This window comes from Hyaloscypha bicolor (genome assembly GCF_002865645.1).
Source record: "Hyaloscypha bicolor E unplaced genomic scaffold K444scaffold_87, whole genome shotgun sequence".
Taxonomy (NCBI): Eukaryota; Fungi; Ascomycota; class Leotiomycetes; order Helotiales; family Hyaloscyphaceae; genus Hyaloscypha; species Hyaloscypha bicolor.
Window position 1 is genome coordinate 1378314 of NW_020194589.1, and position 24867 is coordinate 1403180.

The 24867-nt window shown below is 45.0% G+C and overlaps 8 protein-coding genes across 8 annotated transcripts; 5 read left to right on the forward strand and 3 right to left on the reverse strand.

Moving 5' to 3' along the window:
- Positions 1 to 1597: 1597 nt before the first annotated feature.
- K444DRAFT_530976 (acetyl-CoA synthetase-like protein) lies at positions 1598 to 3601 on the reverse strand (the record flags this gene model as incomplete). The annotated part of the gene is made up of 6 exons (XM_024874943.1): positions 1598 to 2001; positions 2058 to 2182; positions 2236 to 2321; positions 2373 to 2709; positions 2810 to 3248; positions 3304 to 3601. 6 exons carry the CDS (start codon positions 3599 to 3601, stop codon positions 1598 to 1600), a joined length of 1689 nt encoding a protein of 562 aa, XP_024735671.1.
- Positions 3602 to 4073: 472 nt separating this feature from the next.
- On the forward strand, positions 4074 to 5515 carry K444DRAFT_643601 (alpha-ketoglutarate-dependent sulfonate dioxygenase; the record flags this gene model as incomplete). The annotated part of the gene is made up of 7 exons (XM_024884873.1): positions 4074 to 4314; positions 4377 to 4552; positions 4617 to 4728; positions 4776 to 4942; positions 5004 to 5246; positions 5312 to 5396; positions 5445 to 5515. The coding sequence occupies 7 exons, from the start codon at positions 4074 to 4076 to the stop codon at positions 5513 to 5515; spliced, it is 1095 nt and encodes a 364-aa protein (XP_024735672.1).
- A 1153-nt stretch (positions 5516 to 6668) lies between these two features.
- K444DRAFT_630453 (uncharacterized protein) lies at positions 6669 to 9150 on the reverse strand (the record flags this gene model as incomplete). Its single annotated transcript, XM_024883214.1, has 9 exons — positions 6669 to 6739; positions 6808 to 6913; positions 6976 to 7217; positions 7343 to 7434; positions 7493 to 7623; positions 7819 to 8194; positions 8251 to 8408; positions 8808 to 8944; positions 9012 to 9150. The coding sequence occupies 9 exons, from the start codon at positions 9148 to 9150 to the stop codon at positions 6669 to 6671; spliced, it is 1452 nt and encodes a 483-aa protein (XP_024735673.1).
- A 618-nt stretch (positions 9151 to 9768) lies between these two features.
- On the forward strand, positions 9769 to 10650 carry K444DRAFT_530744 (uncharacterized protein; the record flags this gene model as incomplete). The annotated part of the gene is made up of 2 exons (XM_024874922.1): positions 9769 to 10071; positions 10132 to 10650. 2 exons carry the CDS (start codon positions 9769 to 9771, stop codon positions 10648 to 10650), a joined length of 822 nt encoding a protein of 273 aa, XP_024735674.1.
- A 752-nt stretch (positions 10651 to 11402) lies between these two features.
- K444DRAFT_531820 (uncharacterized protein) lies at positions 11403 to 13412 on the forward strand (the record flags this gene model as incomplete). Its single annotated transcript, XM_024875027.1, has 1 exon — positions 11403 to 13412. One exon carries the CDS (start codon positions 11403 to 11405, stop codon positions 13410 to 13412), a length of 2010 nt encoding a protein of 669 aa, XP_024735675.1.
- A 3405-nt stretch (positions 13413 to 16817) lies between these two features.
- K444DRAFT_531263 (alpha/beta-hydrolase) lies at positions 16818 to 18478 on the forward strand (the record flags this gene model as incomplete). Its single annotated transcript, XM_024874966.1, has 4 exons — positions 16818 to 17314; positions 17363 to 17870; positions 17930 to 18060; positions 18103 to 18478. 4 exons carry the CDS (start codon positions 16818 to 16820, stop codon positions 18476 to 18478), a joined length of 1512 nt encoding a protein of 503 aa, XP_024735676.1.
- Positions 18479 to 21266: 2788 nt separating this feature from the next.
- Positions 21267 to 23196, forward strand: K444DRAFT_530922 (general substrate transporter; the record flags this gene model as incomplete). Its single annotated transcript, XM_024874932.1, has 7 exons — positions 21267 to 21351; positions 21412 to 21519; positions 21574 to 22014; positions 22070 to 22330; positions 22396 to 22815; positions 22866 to 22954; positions 23005 to 23196. Coding segments are annotated over 7 exons (1596 nt in total), but the record flags the coding sequence as incomplete, so codon positions are not given.
- A 135-nt stretch (positions 23197 to 23331) lies between these two features.
- Positions 23332 to 24415, reverse strand: K444DRAFT_643605 (NAD(P)-binding protein; the record flags this gene model as incomplete). The annotated part of the gene is made up of 3 exons (XM_024884874.1): positions 23332 to 23626; positions 23691 to 24211; positions 24299 to 24415. The coding sequence occupies 3 exons, from the start codon at positions 24413 to 24415 to the stop codon at positions 23332 to 23334; spliced, it is 933 nt and encodes a 310-aa protein (XP_024735678.1).
- Between the last annotated feature and the right edge of the window lie 452 nt (positions 24416 to 24867).

The window sequence follows — 24867 nt, forward strand, 5'->3', positions numbered from 1 at the left end:
ATGATTCATCATACTCTGAATTTCCCATTTGTAACAGCATTTACACAATTCTTTCGCTATACGTTCGGACCTCGAATCATCACGTTACCTGAACTTTCCAATTTGACAGCGCCGGCATCGCTATGCTGTTGTGAAATGGCGGCGTACGCGTGATGGTGGAAGCGTGTCGAATCTACCACTCGATGAACCACCTTCGGCTTTGGTCTCGGCGCCATGAGACGGGTATTCTTTGTTGTCGCACCGAGTACTGCAGGATTTCGGGTAGCACAGTCTAGCACTCAACAGCCGGTGATAATTTCAATTGGTCTCAGTACGATATGACGCGGTGTTGGTTCCACTTGCTACTGCAGGCTTTTGTGTAGCACTCAGCACTTGGTGATTGACTGATTTGAAATCGTCTCCAGGGATGCTGTACAGTCTGCACTTCACGGGAAGTACGTATCCTCTGCGTACGGCGAGCACAATAAAGAAGACAAAATGTCACAAAGATGCAGGGAATTCACAAGAGGCTGGAGATAGTCGCTGTTGATCCACGCCAACTGGTCGAGGATTCAAGTGGTGATGTGTTGTGCCTGCCGGCATGCAGTAGCCAATAGTACGCCGAGGGTCATGAGACTATGGCGGGAGAAGCCCTGACCCGTGACTGGCCATAGCCTATCGGGACAACGTGGCCCCGTAAGACCCATATTTGTAGTGGTCAGAGCGCTATGGTCGCGCTGTCGGCAAACTTAGCCTGCCCCTCTTTCACTGCATTCTCGCCGAGACCGCAAAACTTTTCTAACCTCCACCTGATCTTCAGTGCCAAACATAAGTGTACGAGGATAATCGGAGCTGCTGTTATGGAGCTCTTGCGGAAGCCAATGGACTATTGTGTTGATATAAAGAAATGGTTGCAGGAGGTTTCCAACCAGCGTCAAGACTTAGAATTTTTATCTTTCTAAAAAGACTCTCCCTGTTCTACATCTCGTAACGGGAAATATAAAACGACACCCCCGGTTGTCGATTAGGGTATCGATTGGTTGGCCAGGGTATTTAGAGACCTTAAGTCAGATTTTTTTAATGTAAGTATAAGCTAGTATATTATAAGGCATATAATATAAGCACGTGCTTCTTAATTTATAATAAAAGAATTCCTTAAAATAAAATTTTAATATAAAGAAGTTTATATACTAATTAATTAAGTTTTAGTTATAAAGCCTTATAAGGCCTAATAAATTAGAGACTTATAAGGCTCTTATATTAGTTTTGGGTACTTGCTTGCTAAATTTCTAGGCTTTCTTAAGCTTACTTTTAAGCTATAAAATATTTTCTTTTTAACTTATTTAATATTAAAGAGTTATTACTAATTTATATTTTATAAAAAGTATATATTTAAATAGCTCTTAATTATTGCTATAAGAAAATAAATAAAGTATCAAATCCTATGAGTTATTTATAAAGCGAATTAAATTTAAAGAGAAAGTTCGATTTTTGGTACTTCTGTCTGAGCGCCTCTACTTTGGGTTAGTGCCCCCAGCCAACACCCAGTCGACACCCGGGCGGTGTCGATTTACATTTTCCCCTCGTAACCCACCATATACTTCCACTCCACTTCTAGTTAACACTGGCCACCCATGCGCCAATATTCCATGCCCTTCAAATCCAAAACCTCCACACTCCGTTTACACCGCCACCCATCACCGAAGAACTTCTTCCTTGCCTCTGTCTTGGAAATCTTCCCGTTTGCTGTCAGCGAAATCTCTTCTCCTTCTCGGAGCCAGTAGACCACCGTCGGCTGTTTGAATAGCATCAAGCCCGTCATTTCTGTCAAATCATTCCGGAGTGTATCTAAGTTTAGTTGCTTTGATTGAAATGACGGTTTAATTTGGAGAATAGCTGCAGCGCGCTGTTGATATTCTTCGTCCTCGAGGGGGAGAACGATGGCGTTAGCGATGTAATGGAGAGAGAAGAGGGCGCTTTCGATTTCGCCTGTATGTAAAGTGAAGCCCCAAAAGTGCAGCACTGCAAATGGCGTCAGAAGTGATATTGTTTAAAGTTATGGAAAAGGATTTCAAGACCATCAATGTCTGCTCGGCCGTGGAGTATGTAGCAGTCTCCAATTTTTTCTGCACAATCCCCGGTCTTAAAGAAGCCCTCAGAATCGAAAGCCTTCTCTGTTTGGGTCGGGTCGTCAGAAATATATCTTTTTCTTCTGTATTAGTCTCTTTTTTAACAGAGTAGAGTTAGGATTTATACCGTGAAAACATCGTAGGAGCCTTGAGTCGCATCTCTCCATCCACAAGCTTCACCTCAACTCCCGGTACCGCGGGTCCAACTGAACACTAACACGCATTCAGTATCACCATGCAGACTGGTAGATGCTGGAAATTCACCATATAAGAATAGTCAGGATTTTCCCATCTCATACTGCATATCAACGTTACCTCTGTCGATCCGTATAAGTTTAGCAGTGGCTTTCCACGCCGGAGATCTGTCCATCTCTTTTGGGTCTGTGGCAGAAGCAGGGATCCTGTAACTCCTGGAAACCTCGCAGCTATAATCCCATGAATATAGATCTCCTTGCGAGCAGGGGGAAGCATAGCAATATGCTCATCGAAGTACTCTGCGAGCCTATCATAACCCTCGGGCGCAATGGAAAAGACGCTGACGCCCCCTCGACTAATGCGTTCCCAGAACCACTTGGGATTGAAAACGCCCGCACAGGTTTCTCTATGCAACGGGACCTTGAAGTTAGCGTACGAATTTAAAAAGTTGACGCTTGATAGTATTATCCCAAGAAGGACTACAAGAAAATGCTGCCAAAGCTTACAAGCAGGCTCCAGATATCAGGCTCGGAAGAATGCCAAAGATGCCTCCCATCCAGTTACCCGGTTTTTGGTTAAGGACCACGTCGTTTTCTGTCAACTTCCACGTCTCTATTCGCTCCCGTGCGGATGCAAGAAGAGCGCTATAAGAATGAACAACGCCTTTCGGTTTTCCGGACGTGCCTGAAGTGAAGAACAGGGTACCTATTTGTTCAGAGCGCGACCCGATGCTTGGATCTGATTTGTAAGTGTGAGTAGCTGAACTTTCTGGATAAGTTATGTGGATTTCCACAAAAGGAAACTTTGAGTTGCTCCCGGTATTGTCTTCTGCACATAAGGCTTTGACGGCCTCGATTTTCTCAGTCAATGCTGGCGTATAAAGCAGGGCCAGGGGTTTTGCGAGGTTGAAGTAGTGTTTCATCTCCTCTGGTCTTATAGCGATCGCTGGATTTGAAATAAGCATGATGATTCGATCACACAGGAAGTAAGGGCTTTTTACATTGGGCTGACATTCCTGCCCCAAGGGAAAATATGGTGAGCATTGACACCACGTATTCCAATCCTGGAGGGGCAACCAGGAAGATGAACCGGCCCTCGTTGTTTCTGGCATCATACATGCGATCCTGCACCAGTGTTGCTTGCAATTTGGCACGGAGCAAAGAAACACTATGCAACAACTGCCCAGCTGTGACAGTCATGCCCGAGGAATGATCTCGAAGTATAATTGTAGTGGGAGTATTCTCTTCCGATTGCATCAGCTCCAGGAAAGGAGATATTGGGGGGAAAGAGTGCTGCATTTCGACACAATGGTTGGTATGCGGAGTTGGGGAGAAACAGAGTCGCTCTCAGACCGTCAACTATTTCTCACATGCACCAAGTAGAAATTAGACTAATGCAAGATTTTGCTATGAGTTACAAGAGAGTAATGTAGGTGCTAATATTCACTATGCAGTCCAACACTAATTGGGAATACCACAGACGCTGTGCCTTTCCTTTTGTCTCCCCGGAACCCACGTAGTCTTCTCGCCCCTGTGGCACAGCAGCATGCGCTTTTGCATATCCATCTTTCTCGGCTTCCGAGAGGAATTGCACCAGATCACACCATTAGTAAAAGTCAATAGCACTGATCGAGCAAGACAATTAATGTTGCATAGCTTGTGCAATCTCTGTCAGAAGTCAGACAGAATCTCTCAATCTGTGGCAAATCTATCAGTATAATTTCAGTCTACAACGCAACTTTTTCTATTTACCAGGTTAACAAACAGCAAAATGGAGAACCTACTACGTCCCCCCCCAATTGAATCCCTCGAAGCCTACAAACACATTTCCGCGGACTCGGGTTACCCTACCGTGATTCACTCCCACTACAATATCAAGATTAAGGCTCATACCCCCCCGGATCCTCCTCGCGAAGAGATAACGCCGCCAAAAGACCGAGGATTCTATGCTGATCCAGAGAAGAAAGCATTACTTGCCGTTGCTAAACTAGTTGACTTGACTGAAAGCATCGGTAGTCTCCCCCCAAAATCCAGAACAATTCTTCATCTGTGACATACTGACTTGGCCATCAAGGCACCGAGCTAAAGGATGTGCAGCTGAGTCAACTGGATGACCAGCAACTGGATGAACTCGCTGCACTAGTCAATGAGCGTGGTGTTGTCTTCTTCAGAGACCAAGACTTGACAACCGAGAGGCAGGTTGAGATCTTCGAACATTTTGGGATCTTGGACAAACACACCACGCAGAATGTACTCCCCCATCTCTATTCAACGAGTTAAAGGAGCAAAATAACGCCTTTCTAACCCATCTCAGGATAAAAAACATTTCATAGTGTCCGGCAGTAACTCGGACTGGCGTACTGTTTCGAAATATACTCCATGGCCAATGATGGAATTTCATGCCGATACAAGCTTTGAGATCAACCGTTTGTCATCTCCCGCCTTATTTTGACTTCTTTTTGACTGGGAACAGCACCGAGCTACTCTCTTCTCCGCATGGAAGTCCATCCCAAAGTCGGTGGAGACACGGCCTGGGTGTCTGGATACGGCCTTTATGATGAACTCAGCCCCCATATGCAAAAGCTATTGGAAGGATTGCATGCTATTCACACCTCGCGTTTGCAATACGATACTACTATTGTGAGGACAAACTCTCCCTTGAGGCGAATTCAGACAGAAAATAACTAACTCGCTTTCCTAGGACTACTACAACGACTCACCCAACCGTCCCCCAATCGATACTCACCATCCCGCCATTCGCACACACCCCGTAACTGGCTTTAAAGCCCTGAACGTGAACATCGCCTACTGCACCGGCTTTGCCGAGCTTAAGAAAGCAGAATCCGACGCCCTGCTCCAGTTCCTGAACCTGCATATCCACAGCGCAGATGAGCACCTCGTCAGGTGGAAATGGGCCGTTGGGAGCATCGCTTTATGGGATAACGTAAGACCCCATCCTAGTACACCTGACAAAGGCGGAGGCGGATCAAAGCTGACAATTACACACAGAGAGCAACGCTTCATCGCGTCATACCGGGGAATTATCCCACGGGTGCAAGGAGAGGAATCAGGACTACGGTCTTCGGGGAGAAGCGTAGGTCAGGTTGAAAAGCCAACTCAAGCATGTACTAACACAAAGAAGCATTCTATGACCCGAAGAGTGAAAGCCGCCTGGAGAGAGCGGAGCGGCGCGTTGGTGGTGAAAAGACGTGATGCGAGCAATGGGGCACGGTGGGTGTAAAATTTGCGTGCTGTTGACGATTAGTTTTCCTTCGTAGTCTCTCATACCAGAATATTTAAACGAACTCTATAAGCCCCTGTCAAAAATAAACCATTTGGATTTACAAGGGCTGGTAACGAATGCGTATATGAACCTCCTGATTCTGTTCTTCTGGTGCAGTTAACTGAGCAGTAATGGCGCCTGCCGGAAGCGTCAATCAATGTAACGAAGTTTTCTCCAGAACTCTGTGTTTGACTTACCGCAGGAAAAGAAGTGACTGCTTGTTGAGGGAGAGGAGAAAGATGCAAAGGAGCAAGCAGAGGCTGTGTTTCCTCTAGTGTACGAAGATTGCGGCATAAAGTGACGGGATTACAGGGCGTTCGTACTGCAAGTCCATTTTCAGGCCACTTTCTACCACACTCACCCACTGAAGCCCCCTATATTTCCAGGCTACTCTCCTGTAAGCACGCTATAAACTATAAACAAGGGGTACCACACCTTTAGAGGGCATGTCCCCTGTATATACAGGGGCAGAGTCGCTAAAGGGTCCTATTATTAGCTCTCTCACAGCGTCCGAGCGCTATAGTTGCTCCGCCAGCAACATCATAACCCCTGAAGATCTTCAAACACCTTGCAAATGTCTTACAGCCCTTGTTTTAGGGGTTCAGGCCTAGAGTTACAATGCTTATAGCGGGTGTAGTGCCTTAAACCACACCCTGGAGTCCGCTAAGACCCCTACGCGAGCGTAAATGCCCTGTAATCCCGTCACTTTATGCCGCAATCTTTGTAGCGTCACTGTCCGATTCCTCTAGGCACTTGCGGTATATTTGATTTGGGTCCATCGAGATCCTACTGTTTTGCTGTATTTATCTCTTCTTGGCAACTGCTTTTTCTCCTACAGACTTCAGCAACGCCATGAGGAACTTCAGCCCTTCTGCCCAAGTTAATTTTCGGTCAATCTTCCCCCACCCCAAGTCCATCGCTCGCTACATATTGAAAAGAAGGACAAGTTGTGCAATGGTTAGCCCCGAAATATCGTACAAAATCTCGCTTTTGCAATGCATTCTAGTCCTCCTCCCTAATACTTCTACCGCTCCACCCTCCAATATTTTATCAAAAAACTAAAAAGTCCAGCGCCACATTCAATCAATCCGAATACTTCTCAGTAGTAGAAATCATCGGCAGGATAGCAAGTACTTGAGTAGAAGTAGCTAACGCTAAGTAGACGTCAGTTCGAGTTGCTTGAATCATGGAGAGAGGCGCGAGATTGAAGAGTATAGCGTACCCGGCACAACCCAGAAACTATTCAGATAACTCCGCCGCACCAGTTCCTTGACGTCAGTAGGAAGCATCGCAACAACAGAAGAATCCATCAGTATGTTTTTGATAATCTACCAAAGACAATTGTAAATTAAGCATTCTTTTGTTGAAAATGGGGAGGGATGGAACCAACCTCTTGGTAGTTAGGGACGACGATCAACGTTTTCTGTAGGGTGTTCTTGAACTCCTGCTTCAGGAGAGCGGAAGAAATGCTGATGCCCAAGGCGATACCAATTTGTTGGCTCATGTAGTACATGCTGATAGCTATTGCCATGTGTTGCCTCGGGGCACAGTGGTAGAGGCCGATGAACTGTGTGGAGAGGACGATGCCGGCAAAAAGACCGAATGGGAAGGTGGCAAGGGCTTCCCAAGTGCCTGCAACGTGATTGAGTTCAGTTATGTCTTTCTTGAGCTTATGTTGAGAGCGTGGCTAACTCCAGCTGGGGGATGGAACGTAGATGATGAAGCATAAATGAGATCTTTGGGACCGGGGTACCTACTTATAGAATGAGACCATTGGAGTAGGATTAAGAGTGAAGTGGCAATACAGAAGAAGAGGGAGATGAGGGAAAGCTTTTTGTAATTTCCAAATCTATGGGTAGATTCCAATCAGCAAAGGTGGGTCAAGGAGTAGAAGCCAGTAAGCTTACTTTCTGATTACTTGGCCTGCAACAAGATTGCCTATTGCATTACCAATGCTCGGGAGAATTATCTGTCCTCCGCCTTTTGCATCTGAAGCTCCTTGCGTGTTTGCAAAGTAAGGTGCTATTTGGGAAATAAACTGTAATTGGTTCATGAGCGAAGAAAATAGAAAAGTAGAGTTCTTTACGTACTCCATGACAGCTACCAACTATAAGTAGCTGGTACGAATCTCGCTGTTAGTATATCTGCTTCGAAACAATCCAGGAGTTAAAGCGAGCAACCTCGGGAGTTGTGACTCGAGAAACATATTGCACGAGGAAAGAAAACGACTTACCTGTCCGGCACAGAAAGCGCCAACCTCTGTTTTCAAAAGTCGTAAAGGTATCAAAAGTTCCCGGTTTCCCGGATAGGTCTCTAAAGCAAGGAAAGCTAGTATAGCTAGTACTCCAACGATTGTTATACTCAGAACGAGAGGGTGTCCCCAAGAAAGCTGATTCTGCAGATCGATGACTGCAAGAAGCGAGGATATCCAAATGGCAAGGGTTATGGCTCCCGGGTAGTCAAAGGTCAAGAGGTCTGGTTGAAGGTCAGTTGCGGATTCTTCATGCTGCCGTTCGTCTTCCTCTTTGAGTACTGGCAAAAATGTTCGGAGACCCCCTGCGAGGAGAACGCAACAACCAGTTGCAAGTGGAACTTGACCTAGAAAGGACCTGCACAAATTACAATTTACTCGTTTTATCGGAAGAAGTATTGGGAGATTGTTTACCATCTCCAACCGATCGTTCCGCCAAGGAATCCTCCAAGGGGACCACCAAGTGAAAGTCCAACTGTTGAGGCAATGTTGACATAACTTCTGAGAACCGCTACGTTGGATGGTACGGCAATATCTTTGCATGAAGTCAAATTAGCTTCTGGTATCACTTTCTTGAAGTGAAAGAGAAAGAATGAAAGAGTGAAATTATATTACCTGTGATAATAATAGAAGCCAGAGAGATTATTCCAGAGGCCCCGCAGCCTTGGACGATTCTCCCGAGAATCACATGCCAGTAAGCTTGACCGATTCCACTATTCTCACATGAGTCAATTTTCAGACTCGCGATGCAATCCGCAGTGGTTCTGTAGGACATGCTATCATATCTGAAGACATCCGAGATTTTACTTACCATAGTGTGCAACCAATGCAAAAGGTGCAATAAGCGGCGATGAGAGGACCAAGGCGACCATAATTATCACTCAATCGTCCGTACTATTGAGAATTGTCAGTGGCATTAGTAAGTCCTTCCAAACTCTAAGAATAACAATTCCTTCAAGAGCGATACATACCAAAGGCAAAGTCACACAGTAACCTATTGTAAAACTAGTCATCATCCATGACGAGTTCTCCAGATTATCGAAACGTGATGCTACTGTCTCATGTGTTGCCCATACCAGAGACGTATCCGCGTATGCTAGCAAGATGCCTGGAGATTTCGTGAGACCACAACACTTATTCCAATGTTGAGGAGATCATTCGAAGCCACTGCTTACCGCAAAGTGCCCCTATCTGCCACAGCGCAAAAATTTGGCTGGTCTGTGCCGTTGCAGTTTTTCCATCCCATTCTTCCGGGCAACAGCCTGGATCCGATGCTGGCTTCACCAGCAACTGGGTTGTTTCATCCGGCGCCATTTTTCCCCCCCAAATGCATACGCAGGAGGCCAGAAAAGCGATTATAGAACGGACGGTATTATACCATATGACTAGCATAACGCACGCAACCGAGAGGAGGTCTGCATGGCAAAGAATCCGAGTTTTTCTGTCTTGCGGCAATTAAAAATTAGCTTGTGTTTTGGTAAACCTTGGTGCAAGAGCTTGAAAAACAAGACTTCCAAAGGATCACCAATCTCGCAGATCTCCCCAAGAATGATTAGGTTGTGGTAAGGGAAGTAACTATCCCTGGGTGGCAACTCACTCTCCGTCGCACAATTCTCCTCTCCTCATCTCCCACAACTCACAATCTCACAGCATGTATCCCACAAAATGTATTGCACCACATGTATCCCATAGCATGTAACCATCTGACCACCTGTTCACCTGCAATATGGTATCATGGACGTAATATTCGGAACATGCGTGTCAACTTCTCGGGTCGGGTATCGTTAAGGGTCATTTTGTGGCGCTTACAGGTGACTACAAAATTACCTCTTTCCCAGACCTCCAGACACAGCACAACACAACAGCTGGAGCCTGCGCAACCGAGATACGCTAATTAGCATGGAAACCTCTTCTCCAGAAACCATCAAATCGATGGCGGACCGCAGCATTCCCGTAGCTCAGCCATCGATCATCTCACTCGCCAAACTCCGAACAAAAGACTCAGGTGAACTTGCTCTCTTAGACAAAGCCTCCTCCAACACGGGCCTTTTCTATCTCGACCTACGCGGAGACGCCGAGGGTGAGCGTGTGCTTGCACATCTCCCTGACATCTATGCGGTAGTCGAGAAGTACTTCAGTCAGCCCAAGGAGGCTAAGGCAAAGGACACCAGATTCGACATCAAAGCCTCGCAAGACCTGGGATACAAAAGGGGCTATGGTAGTGAGTCGTTTGAGGTGAGAACTCCCGAATGATCGACCACCGTTGAAATTTTCACTGCTAACACAAAGAATCAGATATCGCGGGACGAAATTACTTCGGCGGGCGCTTCCATTTCGCATCTCCCGCAGCTATTCCAGGATGTGTGGAATAAGATCACCGAAATCAGCGCCGGTTGTGACGGAGCTTGTTTAATGTTGCTCAACAGTCTTTCCACAGCCTACGTGGTGCACCACCGTGCCGATCAACCCAGTGACACTGGCCTGAAACTGGTCTTGCATCCATCCCTTGCGAAGTCGTCTGACGCACCCGACACCACGCACACTGACAGTGGAACGCTTACCCTTCTATTCTACAAAGATTGGAGCATACATGCCCTTCTCCCGGATACCAATCTGTGGGCTTTCACGCCGCCTTTAGAAGGGTGTGCCCTGGTCAATATTGCCAATTCGCTGCAGAGGCTGTCGGGAGGAAGGTTGCATTCTCCTAAGCACGGAGTGACACAACCATTCGATGGCGCGAAGAATCGGTACTACCTCAGCTACTTCTTGAGGCCTGAGACTGTGTTGATAGAGAAATGGGACGCTGCCAAGTGATCTGGTCATTGATCTCTCTTTCAAATTTCTACGTGGCAGGCTCGCGGTGTGTCTCTGACTTAACTTGCGTTTGAGAGGAAGAAGATTTTTGTTTATAAATTTCCGGTCGAAAAAAGTTCAGGCCAATGAGAGTTAAACGATCAAAACATGTTTTCTATGCATATGACAATGTGACATTTAATGACCCGGGTGTAGCAGCACACCGCTCCGTGAATACCCCTCACTGCTGTAGTATCAGTATACTGATTCAGCTCACTGAAGTTACAACTATGCCCCATATTGAAGTTACTGCTGCCAATGAATTGATGCCAAACTGGAATAGCGAGGCAGCAAGAAGGCCATTGGTTGTGGTAGTAAGGTGCGACAAGATGCGATGCGACTGTAACGTGACGAGGTGGAAGAATCCACAGTGAGAAATTCAGGCTGCCCCTGAGCAACGAGACCTATTGAAATCCTAAAAGTACTGTCCTACTATCACAAGGTAGTCGGGCAGCCTCTTTCACTGCCCTTGAGCACTCAACCTCTCACTCACCATGGAATCTCTCCTGTTAGGATGGATTCTGGCATTTGCAACGGTGGCCACTGTTGCTATAAATGCACTCTTAGGCCAATACTGGCCAAAAACTGGGTTTCGAACAAGTTGCGACTCGAATTCTGATAGCCGCGTTTCTACCAGCGAGTCAATTGAGGAACACGCCGAGGATACGCACGGAAAGCGGGAAGCCCACAGCGAAGATAATGATGCATGCGACATGGAGGAGCTCAAAGCGCTCAAGCAGCTATACTACCAATTACATAATCTTGAGAAGTTCCCCGAAGTGCTTCCACAGGCCAAGAGAGTTTTGCTCTGCTTGCTGAAGGAGACTAGTTCGGCAGCTGAGGCACTACCTGACCATGAAAGCATTTTGTCAGTCCAGTCATTCTCGAGACAAGACTTGGGCGAGTTTCAACGCAGACGAGACAACCATATTGGCAAAGAATGGGAGCAATATAACCTTCGAAGGAGAGAGGGGAGACCACGAGAGTTGTTCGGGGGTAGAGAAGAGGCAATTTGGTGGTTGAAGCAAATTGCACCTGTCAAGTATGTTGACGGGGCATGGTTAGGTCACGTTGGAAAAGTAACCACACCATTCGCACTGCAGAAAACGATGAAAGGCGCATGGCAGATCTTGTCCGAGGAGTTAGGGGATGGAGATTTGGGGAAAAACCATGCCCACTTATACCACGCGCTTCTCGAAACCATCGCGCCTGGTTTTCCAACTGCGGAAGTCCTCGATTTCGGTCACCCACGGCATCGGCTCGACGAGCTTCCTGTGTGGAAATCAGCAATAGCCCAATTGCTCATCTCGCTCTTCCCAAGCGAGTTTCTACCCGAGATTCTCGGATTCAACCTTCATTTTGAAGCTGTATCCATGGACACACTAAAGGCAGGAAAGGAATTGAAGGAAGTTGGGATCGACCCGTACTACTTCATTCTCCACATCTCGATCGACAACGCTGATTCCGGCCATACTGCAATTGCGATAGAGGTCGTTTGCGAATACATGACCTATATACGCAGAGCTGGAGGGGAAGAAGCTGCACAAGAGGCATGGAAAAGGCTCCAGGCAGGCTACCTCCTCTCATTAGGCTTGCCAGGAACAGCAGTCTGCCCATCCAGAAGAAGACTAAGGGATGGTTCCAGAGTTCTTCTAAGCCCAACGGAAATGGAGGTGATTAAGATTTTCAAGGCCAAGGCACAGGTCGTGCATGGGATTCACTGCAGTAGCAAAGTTAGAATCGGATCCCGGAGCGTGGCTGAGTGGCTTGACCCTGTTGCACTCGAGTCAAAAAAGTGGCAGATAGAGTTGCTCGATGCGCTGAGCTGCAGCAAGTACTGGATTCGCAGAGGAGATAGTAGCAACAGCCGCTTTATTCGGGAATTGCAATGGAATGGAAGAATGTTCGGCTCTTTCACCCAAGATGAATACGATGTCTTGGGGAAATGGATCGATAACCTGGCCAGCATATCCCTGGCTATGGAAGATCCGGACGTCAAGCAGAATACCGACGACGATATACTTTCCGGGTACCCAGTATTTCGGCCTCCGTCCAGTGCCAGATTCACGGAAACTTGGACCTATCAACGCTCAGCCACGGCCTTGTTCTCGTTTCAAAGCCTCCCGCCGTTTGATATTGGCAACCGCCCCGTTTTCGAGAGTTTCCTCCCGCTCTGGCTTTCCCATCCATGTCTCCTCCAAGCATTTGTCTCCGTTCCCTTCAGGACCAATAATGAGTTCGCCTGCACGATAATCAAGATCCTACGTGCGCAAGGAGGGTTTCACATTGAGCAGGAATGTGTTGCAGGAATGGGTGAAGTCCGACGTCCCAATAGCCTCGGACTTGCCGGGATTGGCATGAATATGATGGTGCAACATGGTCTCTCTCTCGCTGCACTCCCTTCACTCAAACACGTTCTCCAATCTTGGCCATTAGAATTTGCGGTCCATATGCTGCACATCTCGCTGCGGCCAATAGAGTACAAGGGCTTGCTCATTGGGATGGCAACTGCTTTTGCGAAGATGCATGTCGCGGTTGTAAGGTCTCGGTTGCATCTTTTGTCTGCTCAGGACCAGTTGGCTTTGCAGAAGATAGCCCAGCGAGAGCTGGAAGGCTTGGAGCTTTGCTGGGAAGAATTGATGCTCGACGGAAAGATGCATGCCGAGTGCTGCGGGGGATATCTCGCCGCCAGCCATGAGATCAAGAAATGTTTTCAGTCTTAAGGTCTCACGGAACGCATGCGGGTACTCAGTAGAACTACAAGTACAATAGTAACTTAATTCATTACTATTTATTGCTTGAACTAGCCAACGTGCTAATTCTGGGAGCTCTAAAGCTTATCCCCTACCAATGCTGGGGACCTTAATAGGCTAGGGGCACGGCGTCACGCACCTCCGGCGCGCGACGGCGTGCGGAGTATAGGCATATACCTTGAGCGCGTGTATTGAAGCTAATTCTTGGAGTTCTAAAGCTTATCTCTATTATTACCAGGACTTTAATGGGCTACGGGCACGCCGCGCGCGACGGCGTGCGAAACACATTTACATACCTTGAGGATATACTTTTTTTAAGCGATTATTGGAGGGTAGAGAGGGACGTGCTTCTTGCCTACCTTTTGTGCACGTGCCTGGGGCTAAAGAATAGCCGAAAAGGAAAGCCTTACTTTACGATAAAACTACAAAAATTTGCTTACCAAGTACGGGGAAAGGGGCTAGAACGAAATCAAATCCTCAAATGCATAAGCACCCGTTCTAGGGTTTGCCCAGAGAGGGTGCTTATATATTCTAATTAGAGTTAGCCTCCAGTCATTTCCTCTTTGGGCGTATACCTATGTTTTAGGAATGCTATGCGAGCAAAACAGGGATGTTGCAGGGGTTAACAGGGGCACACTGATTTTCTTTTCAACTTGAAAAGCTAAATATAAACCGTACTCCAAGTAGTATATTAAATAAATAATTACATTAGTTAAATTAATTAAGTAAGTATTATAATTTGCGTAATTCGGATTTTTTTTTTAATTAAATTAAATTAAGATTAATTTGATTAACGCTTGATTAGTCACGTGATAAGAGAGTTTTTTTTAATTACTTTTTATTATTTTTATTTTCCCCTTTACTTTTACTCATTAATTATTAAATAATATTATAACTTATTAATAATACTAAAATAAAGAAGCTAAATTAAACTAAAAACTAACTAATTATCTTCTTATAAAACTTGATTTCTCACCTCCCCGCCGCCCACTCCTCCTTTTTTTACTTCTTTCAATTCGCCTTTAAATATATTCTAGGCCCGTATACTCTTTCTCGCAACCTTAAAAAGTATTTCGGAATTCTAGTTTTTTAAGTTTTAATAAAGCTTTTATTTTTAAATAAAAAGTATTCCAATATAAGTAATTAATTAAGCATATAGAAAGATACGTAAAGTTAGGTGGAAAGGTTAAGTAGTTCTATTTTAATTAATTAATTTAAAGGATTTGAGTCGCAATTTTTGGATTTCTAATTCCGATTTCGAGTTTTGTCAGGTAGCTCGCTAAAGACCTCAGTATAGTGCCCCGAAGGCCAAATATCAAGCACCATTGAATTGTACGACACTTTGTCTCCTTACACATTATTTTTCAGCTCGCGCATAATAGCCTTTACTGAATAGCTACTCGGGTTACAGAGACCACATTTTGACGATCCTGGGACGCCATTTAGCCATTGCGAGAAGCACCCCTGACTCTGGACATCTTGTGTCTAGGAGATGTGTTGCTTTGTGTAAGAAAAGGGAGCATTTTATCCCGCAGATCGTGATATACCCCGCCTTGTACTGCTATCCTATCCCCTCGCCCAGTGAAACTTTGGTAGTGCTAGCGGCCGTATAAATGAGGGATGGCTTAATTAGAGGAGACGGTTATTCTGACTGAACAGTGGATATTCGCGTGTGGCTGCTAGCGAGCCAATGTCTCACCAGATGAAAGGATAATCACCCAACAATGTTTCGCACACGGTTCTAGCCAACTAGCTAAAATAATTCGCCTTATCGGTACCTTTCATTGTGGATCCGAATATTTCTCTGAGGAACTAGCTCTTATATTAATTCTGGGGACTTTAAATATTTATTTCTACTAAAACTAAAACTTTCTTTATATGTATTATAACTTACTTATAACTTAAGAGCACTTAATTCTATATTATATAAGTAAATAAGAATGCACTTTTAAGTAATTATTATATTTTATATTATATATATATATATTTATTTTTAAAGAGATATATATACTTTATATATAATATATCAAGTTATATTAAATTAAATTATTTTTATATACTTGTGTGAGGCACACAATAGCAGGGTAATACACAAGTAGCCAAGGTAAGTATGCTGCAGAGTGACACTCGCAAGTATAACTGATTCCCAAGACTTGATTCTAATAAAAGACTAATCGATGCCCCTTTCAAAAGCTAGGAGCATCTCCCTATATATTCCCTAGTGCTTAGCCAAGCATACGAAGCCCTTTACTTGATTAGGAGATGCGATCCCATGCGATCCGTACGATTCCGATGCAAGCTTTACCCAAAATAGGAAACCAGATCCACGATATCTAATACCCGCCCATGCGCCGCCACGTGTACCCATTACAACTTGTTTATTTTCATATATAATACTATATTTATATATAATATTATATTTATATAAATATTTTTTTAAAATAACTTTAAAATAATATTAATATATAATAAAAAAACAAATAATTCTAGTTTAGTAATATTATATAATTCAAAAAATTATTTAATGAGTAATAATAATATTATAATAATATTAGATTTATTTAAATATTATTTCTTTTATTTCTTTTTTATAAATATTTTTTAAAGAAAAAAATTATTTTAACTTTCTCGAAATTATCTTATTACTTTTTTCTTAAATGTTTTTCCACGAAAAATTTGGAGAATTATTTATAATATTGAATAATAAGAGCAAGTAATATTACTCGTAATACGTATCTTTTTATAGTGTTGCAAATAGTAGAAATTAAGGCTTTGAGGCCAAGTTCTGCCTTAACGCGTTCCTATGCCTTGCAGCGATTGGTTTATAATTCGGACGAAGCGGAAAATGCGCTGAAATCCCCTGGCTTGAGAAGTTTAGGCTTAAATTCCTTGCCCTTGTGCGTGGTTCTAGGGGACTTTGACTTGCAGATACGTCTAACTATTAACTTAGAGATGCTAGTTTTCTTAAAGATTGCTTTGTAGCCTTTGCCGTCTCGCTTTATAAATCGTACGGTAGACCGGACAAGAGCCGGCCAGATGTCTCCAGGCTTATGTTTCCGTAGAACAGGGAAGGAGAGCATAGAGTCCTCTGTATTGATTCTAGGGGGGTTTAGACGTGATTTGATAAGAATCGCGTTGGCTGTGGGACGCGCAAAGGGGTCCTCGCTTTAGAGGTACCACGAGTAATACCACTAGCTCTTCCACGTACCACGCTTGGGAATCCATCCCACCGAGTGCTGCCACAGTCTTCCCGACCACACTGCCTTCATGTCAAATATTTCTTCTCCCCACTGCTTTTCCTTGCAAACGCAGATATCTTTTTCCCTCTGATTTTGAACATTAGTCATGACCTTTCTCACCCCCACAATCCGGTCCATGCTAGGAATATTTTTCCTAGCAGGATCTCTGGTAAAGTCATGCACAGCCATCGGTTCTTTGCAAGTCAACACAACTGTTGGAATGTCCTACGGCTTGATCAACGGCACAACTCCTCACGTCGTCCAGTTCCTTGGCATTCCATATGCGGAGCCTCCAGTCGGCTCCCTGCGTTGGGCTGCACCAGTCATGAAGTCTCCAGAGGACAGCATTGATGCTACTAGGTTCAGCCCGTCGTGTCCGCAATTTGCGGATTCTGGGCCTGATGTATATACTGTAGACGTGCCGGAATTCAACATCAACAACCCAACCAGTGAAGATTGTCTAACAATCAATGTTTGGTCACCTCTTACTCCTGCCACCGATTACACCGAAAAGTTACCCGTATTAGTCTGGATGTTCGGTGGTGGCTTCCAAAATGGAGGGCTAGACGTTGAGTATCAGATTCCGAGTCAATGGGTTGAAAGAACGCAGAGCCACATCGTTGTTGCCCTGAAGTAAAGCCTTTCGCTCCTCCCTCTAAAGTTGTAAATTAACATTTGCAGTTACCGTCTCAATATCTTCGGTTTCCCCAACGCCGCAGGCCAAAACCAGAACGAATACAACCTGGGACTTCTCGACCAACGCCTAGCTCTGGAATGGGTGCGCTCTAATATCGTTTCTTTCGGAGGCGACCCCTCACGCGTTACTCTCTGGGGCCAATCAGCTGGTGCGGGATCTGTTGACTATTACAATTTTGCGTATCCCAAGAATCCAATCGTAACAGGTCTGATTATGGATTCCGGAACAGCTCTCCACCCAACACTTCTCACCAACGATCCTACACACACCAATTTCACTTTTGTCGCTGGACAGTTAGGCTGCGGTGGCTTGAATGCCGGTGCTGAACTCGACTGTATGCGTAACGTGAGCTTCAGTGAAATTGAGAGTTTCTTGAAGAACTACAACGAGAACGGAACCGCGCCGTCGTTGAACTTTAGTCCGGTGCCTGATGATGTCGTCACGTTCTCAAACTACACTGCTCGTGCCCTTGCCGGAAACTATACGAAGCTGGTAAGTTTGCATCCTTTAAAGAATTCAATACACCAGAAAGACCATCTGATGAGAAACAGCCCGCAATCATCGGCACAAATACCAACGAGGGTGTCTCGCTCGTACGCTATAACTCTGAAGGCGTTGACATGACGAATGCAAACTACGTAACCCTCTCCCACTTCACTTGTCCCGCCGTCCAAACCACAAAGTATTTCCTCTCCCTCTATATCAACACATCTAATTCATGCAGAAACCGCTACGCTCTCAGCGTCCCCACCTACCGCTACCTCTACGCCGGAAACTTCACCAACATCTCACCCCGTCCCTGGGAAGGTGCCTACCACTGTTCCGAGCTGCCGATGTTTTTCGGCACCTCGGGCATCGCACATGGAGGCAGCACGCCGTTCGAGCTGGTTGTTAGCCGCAGTATGCAGGATATGTATCTCGCATTCATCACGGATGGTCCCGCGGGGTTAGAGACTAAGGGCTGGAAAGCCTATACTCCCAATGGGGCGGTGCTTGAGTTTGGGAAGGGAGATACAGTGGTGGGAAATCTGGCGATGGAGAGTTTTGAGAAGGTTTGTGATGGTATTGAGCCAGTCGCTGGAAGTGTGCCTCCGATGTGATGGAGGTTGGTAGTGTGTTTCGAGAGCGGGTGGTTGAAGGACGGTCAACTTAATAATTAATTCTGCTAAAAGGAATTACACGTTTTTAAACTTGAGCAGACGGCTTTTGCGACTGCACCACTATTTTTTCCTATCCTTATATGAGAGAGCAATCGGAACTTAAGAGTCCCTGGATTAGTTGAGCACCTTTAAAAAGGTTGAGAAAGCAAGAAAGCTTTTCAAAGAATCAGAAAAGGGAAGAGTGTAATGAGATTGAACTAGTGTGTCAGATAATTTAATTAATTATAATTATTGGCTGGTAATCAAATCGAATTAAGTCATAATTATAATAATCAAATTATAATTAATTATTTAGTTATATAATATTACATATAACTATAAAAACAGTACAAGTATTATGGCGCAAAAATAAAGTTTATTCTAGCCTAACTTAGATATTGCCTTAATATAATAGAATTAATAGCTAGTATACCGCCTTTACTTACTTTACTTATCTTTGTAAATAAGTACTAGAATAAGGGCTTTGCCTTCTCTAGCTATATAGTAAAGTTATATAATATCCGGAGCAAATAGTTCGCATATATATATTACCTTGCTCTCCTTCTCTCTCCTTAGAAAATTAACTCACCTTTACTTTCTTTATACTTTAATTATATATTATTTAAAGAAAAAGAAGAGAACTTATTATTTATATGACTTTTATGTGACTTTCGTGTAATAATTAGAAATAATTAAATATATATATATATTTTTTGGAAGTCGATAATCAAAATTATAATTAATTAGAAAATTAATTTAATTAAATATAATTAATTACCTTAATTATTTTTTGACACACTGGATTGAACGAACATTGAGGAGGAAGCGTCAAGCGTGTGATGAAATCCAACAGGGGTTGAAAAGGAAACGAAAGGAGGTCGATGAGATTGAATGTTTTTTTTTTTTTTGAAGAAATACGGCTGAACTAAGAAGGAGCTACTCCTGCTCGAGATGTTTTTGCTGAGGGAGAGGATTTGACGCGGCAGCAAGAGGCTTTCCAAAACTCCAGGAGATATATCGAGGGTCTTAGCGAAGATTCCTTCCGGCTTCAGATCTCTAGATTTATCAAAAGCGTTGATTTGCAAGCTGGCTGCCTTGTTCCTTCAGTTCAGCCTTTTCCTTCTTGCTCTCTAAGTATCTTGAATTTCTCAACAGAGTGGAGAAATTTGTAGTTTCATTACATTACATTATCTTAAATGCCAATACATGCATCACATGTGGTATTTTTCTTTAATTGCACCCCCTCACCACATCGTCAAAGCAAGCCGGCCAAAAGCAAAGCCCCCCACGCGACCCACCCGCCGGATTCCATCTCAATTCTCCTTCCCACGCTTTTTTTACTCGTCATCCCCGAAGCGCCATTCCCAGTCGCTATCCCCGTCCCCGTTTGGCTAGGAGAAGGGCTTGCCGTCGTCCTTGTCGGCGTAACATTCACGACCAAATTCGGCAACACCAGCTAGTAACTGGCATTCGGGGAGCTTATACTAACAAATACACAATCCGCATCGTATCTATACGGATTAGTGATGTTTGAGCCGGTGATATTGTCGTATGCTAGTCTGATCAAAGTATTACGACTCGTGTTAGAGGTATGCCAACCATAGTTCGAGAGGCCGTTTTGAGAGTTTTTGGCAAATGCAGCCCTGGCCCCACGCATGCAGCTTGCTTTGTTTTATTTTCATTGTAGTTCTATAATGGCCTTGAATTCACCTTCTCAACATTACCTGCTTTTGTCTTCCCGGCCAGTGGCCGCAACTTGGTGGTGTAGTTGTTTCATCAATACACTTCTGATGAATCGATTTCTGCCGCTCAAAGACTGCAGTTACTTTTCGCAAGGAGATCCTTGTCAATCCAGTCTTGATACAAATTGCAATTCCAAATGAATTCGAAACTCCCAGAACCCTGCCTTCCTAACCAACCCATTAAGTATAAGGATCAAAGAATAAAGAAGTTTTCTAAGTACTATAGTGATTAGACTGTCAATTATCTTGTCTCCATCTACAGAAACCCTCTTCTTGAGATCTAATATCTTCAAGCACCAGCATTAAAAGCGGGGATTATCTATCATGGCATTTTGGTTGGTTTCCGTGAGTTTCCCAAAGTCAGGGAAGAGGCCTACTTTTTCAAGCCCCACTATTTCCCCGCACTCGTTCTCTTCTTCAAAACTGCCTTCACAAAATCCCATTACCGTAGGGGATGGACGGGGTTAAGGCTGTGTTTAATCAGGACTAGAAACGAGTTTGAGGAATGGCTTGGCAAGATCTAAGACATATCCTATTTAACATCTATATCCCCAACACTCCATTACAAATAACAATTGTGCATGCTCTTGCTTTCATAAAAATGATCCAAATTGGTGGCAACAAACAACGTCTTAGTCAATCGACCTTGGCGTCATTGCCAAGTGACGGAAGTCTGTTTCCTGCGGAGGTAAAATCTTACAAAAAGTGGGGCCTTCTGCATCTCCGCCTTTTCCATCAACATGATCCCAGCATGCACCCCGCAATTTCCCCTCATTCCATTCCATGAATTAAACCCCTTAGCCTGTATCTCCAACATCTCCAAAGTTGGAGTTATTTTACTGCCAGAATCTGGGGAGCATTAGGAGGTCGCCGGTAGTTTATAGACGCAAGTTTATGCACCGGTTCAAAACTGAATTTTTGTTGGTCAACCTTTACCAATCGATACACGATACGAACTCAATTCGATTACCCACATAGTTGTTTTCAACTTTCCCCTTCGTAGGTAAAGGAAAAGCCTCTCGATGCCACCAAAGAAGAATAGGCAGACCACTTGGGTTACGCTTTTCGTTGCGATTGGCTCAATTGGATATGGTAGGTTTTGGTCCTCCTCTCGAAAGGAGGGAGGGCTCGAAGCTTACTTTGAAATTCTAGGATATGCTGCAAGTATTATCGGACAAGTCTTGGGACAGCCCCAGTTCTTTGAGAGTTTCAATCTCGCCCAAGAGGGGCCAGGGCTTGGTTACACAAATGCCATCATAGGTAAGCCGCAAACTTTGTTCGTTGCTTCCAAGAACTGCGCTCAAACATAATCAGGTGCTATGAACGGGATATTCTTCGCTGGTACAACTCTCGGCTGTCTGTTCATTGCCTGGACAGCAACTGCATTTGGTCGACTTCGCACTATCCAGATAGCATCATGCGTCTGCATATTCGGAGCAGCGTTGATGGCCGGCTCAGTCAACATCCCAATGTATCTCGCTTCTCGCTTCATCATGGGATGGGGAGTTGGTATGCTTGTTTGCGGGATTCCTCTCTACCAAGCAGAACTCTCGCCTCCACAAAGCCGTGGATTCCATGTCGGCCTTCACGGCTCAGGACTAGGCTGCGGATACTCCCTTTCGGGCTTCACTGGATTCGGCTGTTTTTACGCAGCTAAATCATCATTTCAATGGCGTTTTCCATTCGCGCTTCAGCTCGTACCGATGTTAATTCTCCTTTGCGGATCTCTTTTCCTCCCAGAAAGTCCTCGATGGCGTAAGTTCTCACTGCTTCTCACTTACTCCAAGATCTGACCAATGCATTCATTAAGTTTTGAGCAACGATCGCAAAGAAGAAGCATGGAAAGTAATCCAAAGGCTGCATTCCGACCCGAACGATGCCAATGACACATTCGCCAAATCAGAAATGTACCAGATGACGGAACAATTTACTTTGGACCATGGTAGAATGCAAACCCTCGGGATCACCAAATGGTGGCATTTCTTCCAGCAACCCAATTACAGGAAGAGATTGGTGGTTGGCGTTGGAGCGACGTTGACTGTAGCCTGTTCAATGAACCTGGTTATGAATAGTATGTACACTTTCACATATTCTTCTTCTCTAGGTCGTGAAGATCATTGCTGATTCGGGAATCAGATTACCAAGTCCATATCTACAATCAGCTTGGCCTACACGGTGGCATCCCAATCCTCTTACTGGCAATTTGGAACGTTTTTGGGATGCTAGGTAACATGAACGGTGCAATCCTCCTCATGGATAGATTCGGCCGGAAAAATGTCTTTATGCTTGGCATCGCTTCTACCGCCGCATGTCTCGCAGCGGAAGCGGCTCTGACTAAGTACTTCGTTCAAACCGGCTCTACCAATCGTGTTGGTCTAGGCTTTGGTGTTTTCTTCATCTTTTTATATGTCGTTTTCTTTGCAAGCTGCATGGATGCTCAGCAATATGTCATTGTCTCCGAAACGTTCCCCATGGAATTTAGAAGTATTGGGGTGGCGATCAGTTTGGCGGCTCAGTACTGTGCGGCTGCGTTGTTCGTTGGAGTTGCACCGATAAGTACGCATTCTAAGTCACCTAAAATCAGGGGAAGCTGACAAAATTGGTAGGTTTTGCCAACATTGGGTACCTATTCTACGTAGTGTTTGTGTGCTTAGATGTGTGCACCTTCTTCCTCGTCTGGAAGTTCATTCCCGAAGTAGGATATCCCATTCTAAATCTCAAGGGAACGGGACTAACAAGAAACAGATGAAAGGACTATCACTGGAGGAAATCAACGAGCTGTTTGGTGACCCCGTGGCAGTTCATATCACGCATGCCGATAAACAAGAGACGGAGGAGATTGATAGGAGGATTGAAAATTTCGATATCAAATCCGCAGATCTCGGGGAGGACACCCCACCAGCGCGCGTGGAAGATAGTCGTGAACAGAAAGTATGAGGGCGAGAGAAGAAGTTGCAAGATGGAGGGATTGGATAGGAAGATATAGGGGGCACATGAGGTGGTTGAACGTGGGAGTCTATTTAGAAGCTGTACGCAAGTTGAGTGGCTAAGCACGAAATTGCATGCAGTAGCCTACAGTGTCATGTCTATCACTAACTTTCCTCCCTTCCCTTCTTTATACACCTCAACTAACTCGTTGAGCTCTCGCAATGGATAAGTCCTCGTTACTGCTCTCACATTCTTCTCTGCCGCGAACGCCAACATTTGCTTTAGCACTCTGTTTTTCCCCACTAAACTTCCTAGAACCTGGACATCTCTGAAAACCAGATCCGTTGCAGACACTTGAAACCCAGACGCAGGGAAAGATAGTACCACACACTTGCCGTGGTTTCTCAGCAAATTCATGCCATAATCAAAGCCCTGTTGGCTCTCAGTCAAGTCCAGACTCTCCCTTGGCCTTTTCATCAGCTCCTTCTCCAATCTCTTCCAACAAAGCCTCTGTTTTCGTCAGCCTTGCGTCAAAGATCTTTGCTTTCGTCTCTAAATTCCTGGCAAGCTTCAAGGCATTGTCGCTTGCATCGACTCCAATAACCTCGAATCCCATCCGAACACCAAACTGCAGTCCCAAATGTCCCAAGCCCCCACCACAACCAATGATTCCCACTTTCCCACCCTCCTTCAACCCGCATTTCAACAATGCCGAAAATATCGTCAGACCAGCACACATTAATGGCGCAGCTTCGACATCCGTCAACTCGTCAGGAATCTTGGCAACCTGCCTCACGTCGACAAGCGCATATTGTTGAAATCCCCCATCCCTCGTGATACCCAGATTTTCTCCTTTCGGACAGGCAACTGAATATCCCTTAGGATCGTCATCGTTGTTTGTACACTCCCAGCATTTGGTACAGGGGCGGTAGCTTCGGCCTGGGACACCAACGCGGGTCCCTACTCTCAGGGATGGCATTGCAGAGAACGCAAGTGGACCGGCAGAGACGATTGTGCCGGCAAACTCATGACATGGTATTATAGGGAGCGTATCGCCCATATCACCAGATGCATAGACCAGATCCGTATGTCAGTATGAAGCTGCGCCGACCTTGATGAGGAGGTCATGGTCTGTTGGAGTGGGGATCGGGAGGATGGTGAGCTCGTAGGGCGCATTGAAGGAGGTGAGGACTTGAGCCTGCATGGTGGCTGGAAGGTAAGATGCCATGGCTAATAGCAGTAGAGGTTCTGCTGAGTGATCAAAGATCAAACGGCTCGGTTGAAGTGATACTCGTTGATTGAAGTTGAGATTCTGGATTATCACTTACCGAATTTCCCCAACTTTTGGGGTAAAACGCGGATGCGGGGTAACCCCTCTCCAATTACTACGAGAAGCTTACAAAGCCAGATGCTCTGTATACCCGTTCGTGCCTTCCACTAGTTATCACTGGTGGCTCATGAAAGCGATCCGGCCATACTAGGGACTTGGCCAAGTATTTTACATAGTAAATTCGTATGGGAGATACTTCTGGCTGGCTGGTCCGTGCATGAAGTTTGGCGAGGAACATCAATTTGGTGGTGGCCAAGTCACTAGTATGGCCAGATGGCTTTCACGAACAACTAGTAGTAACTTGTGGAAGGTATGAACGGGTAAAGGACCTAATGAATTTCAACTTCTGG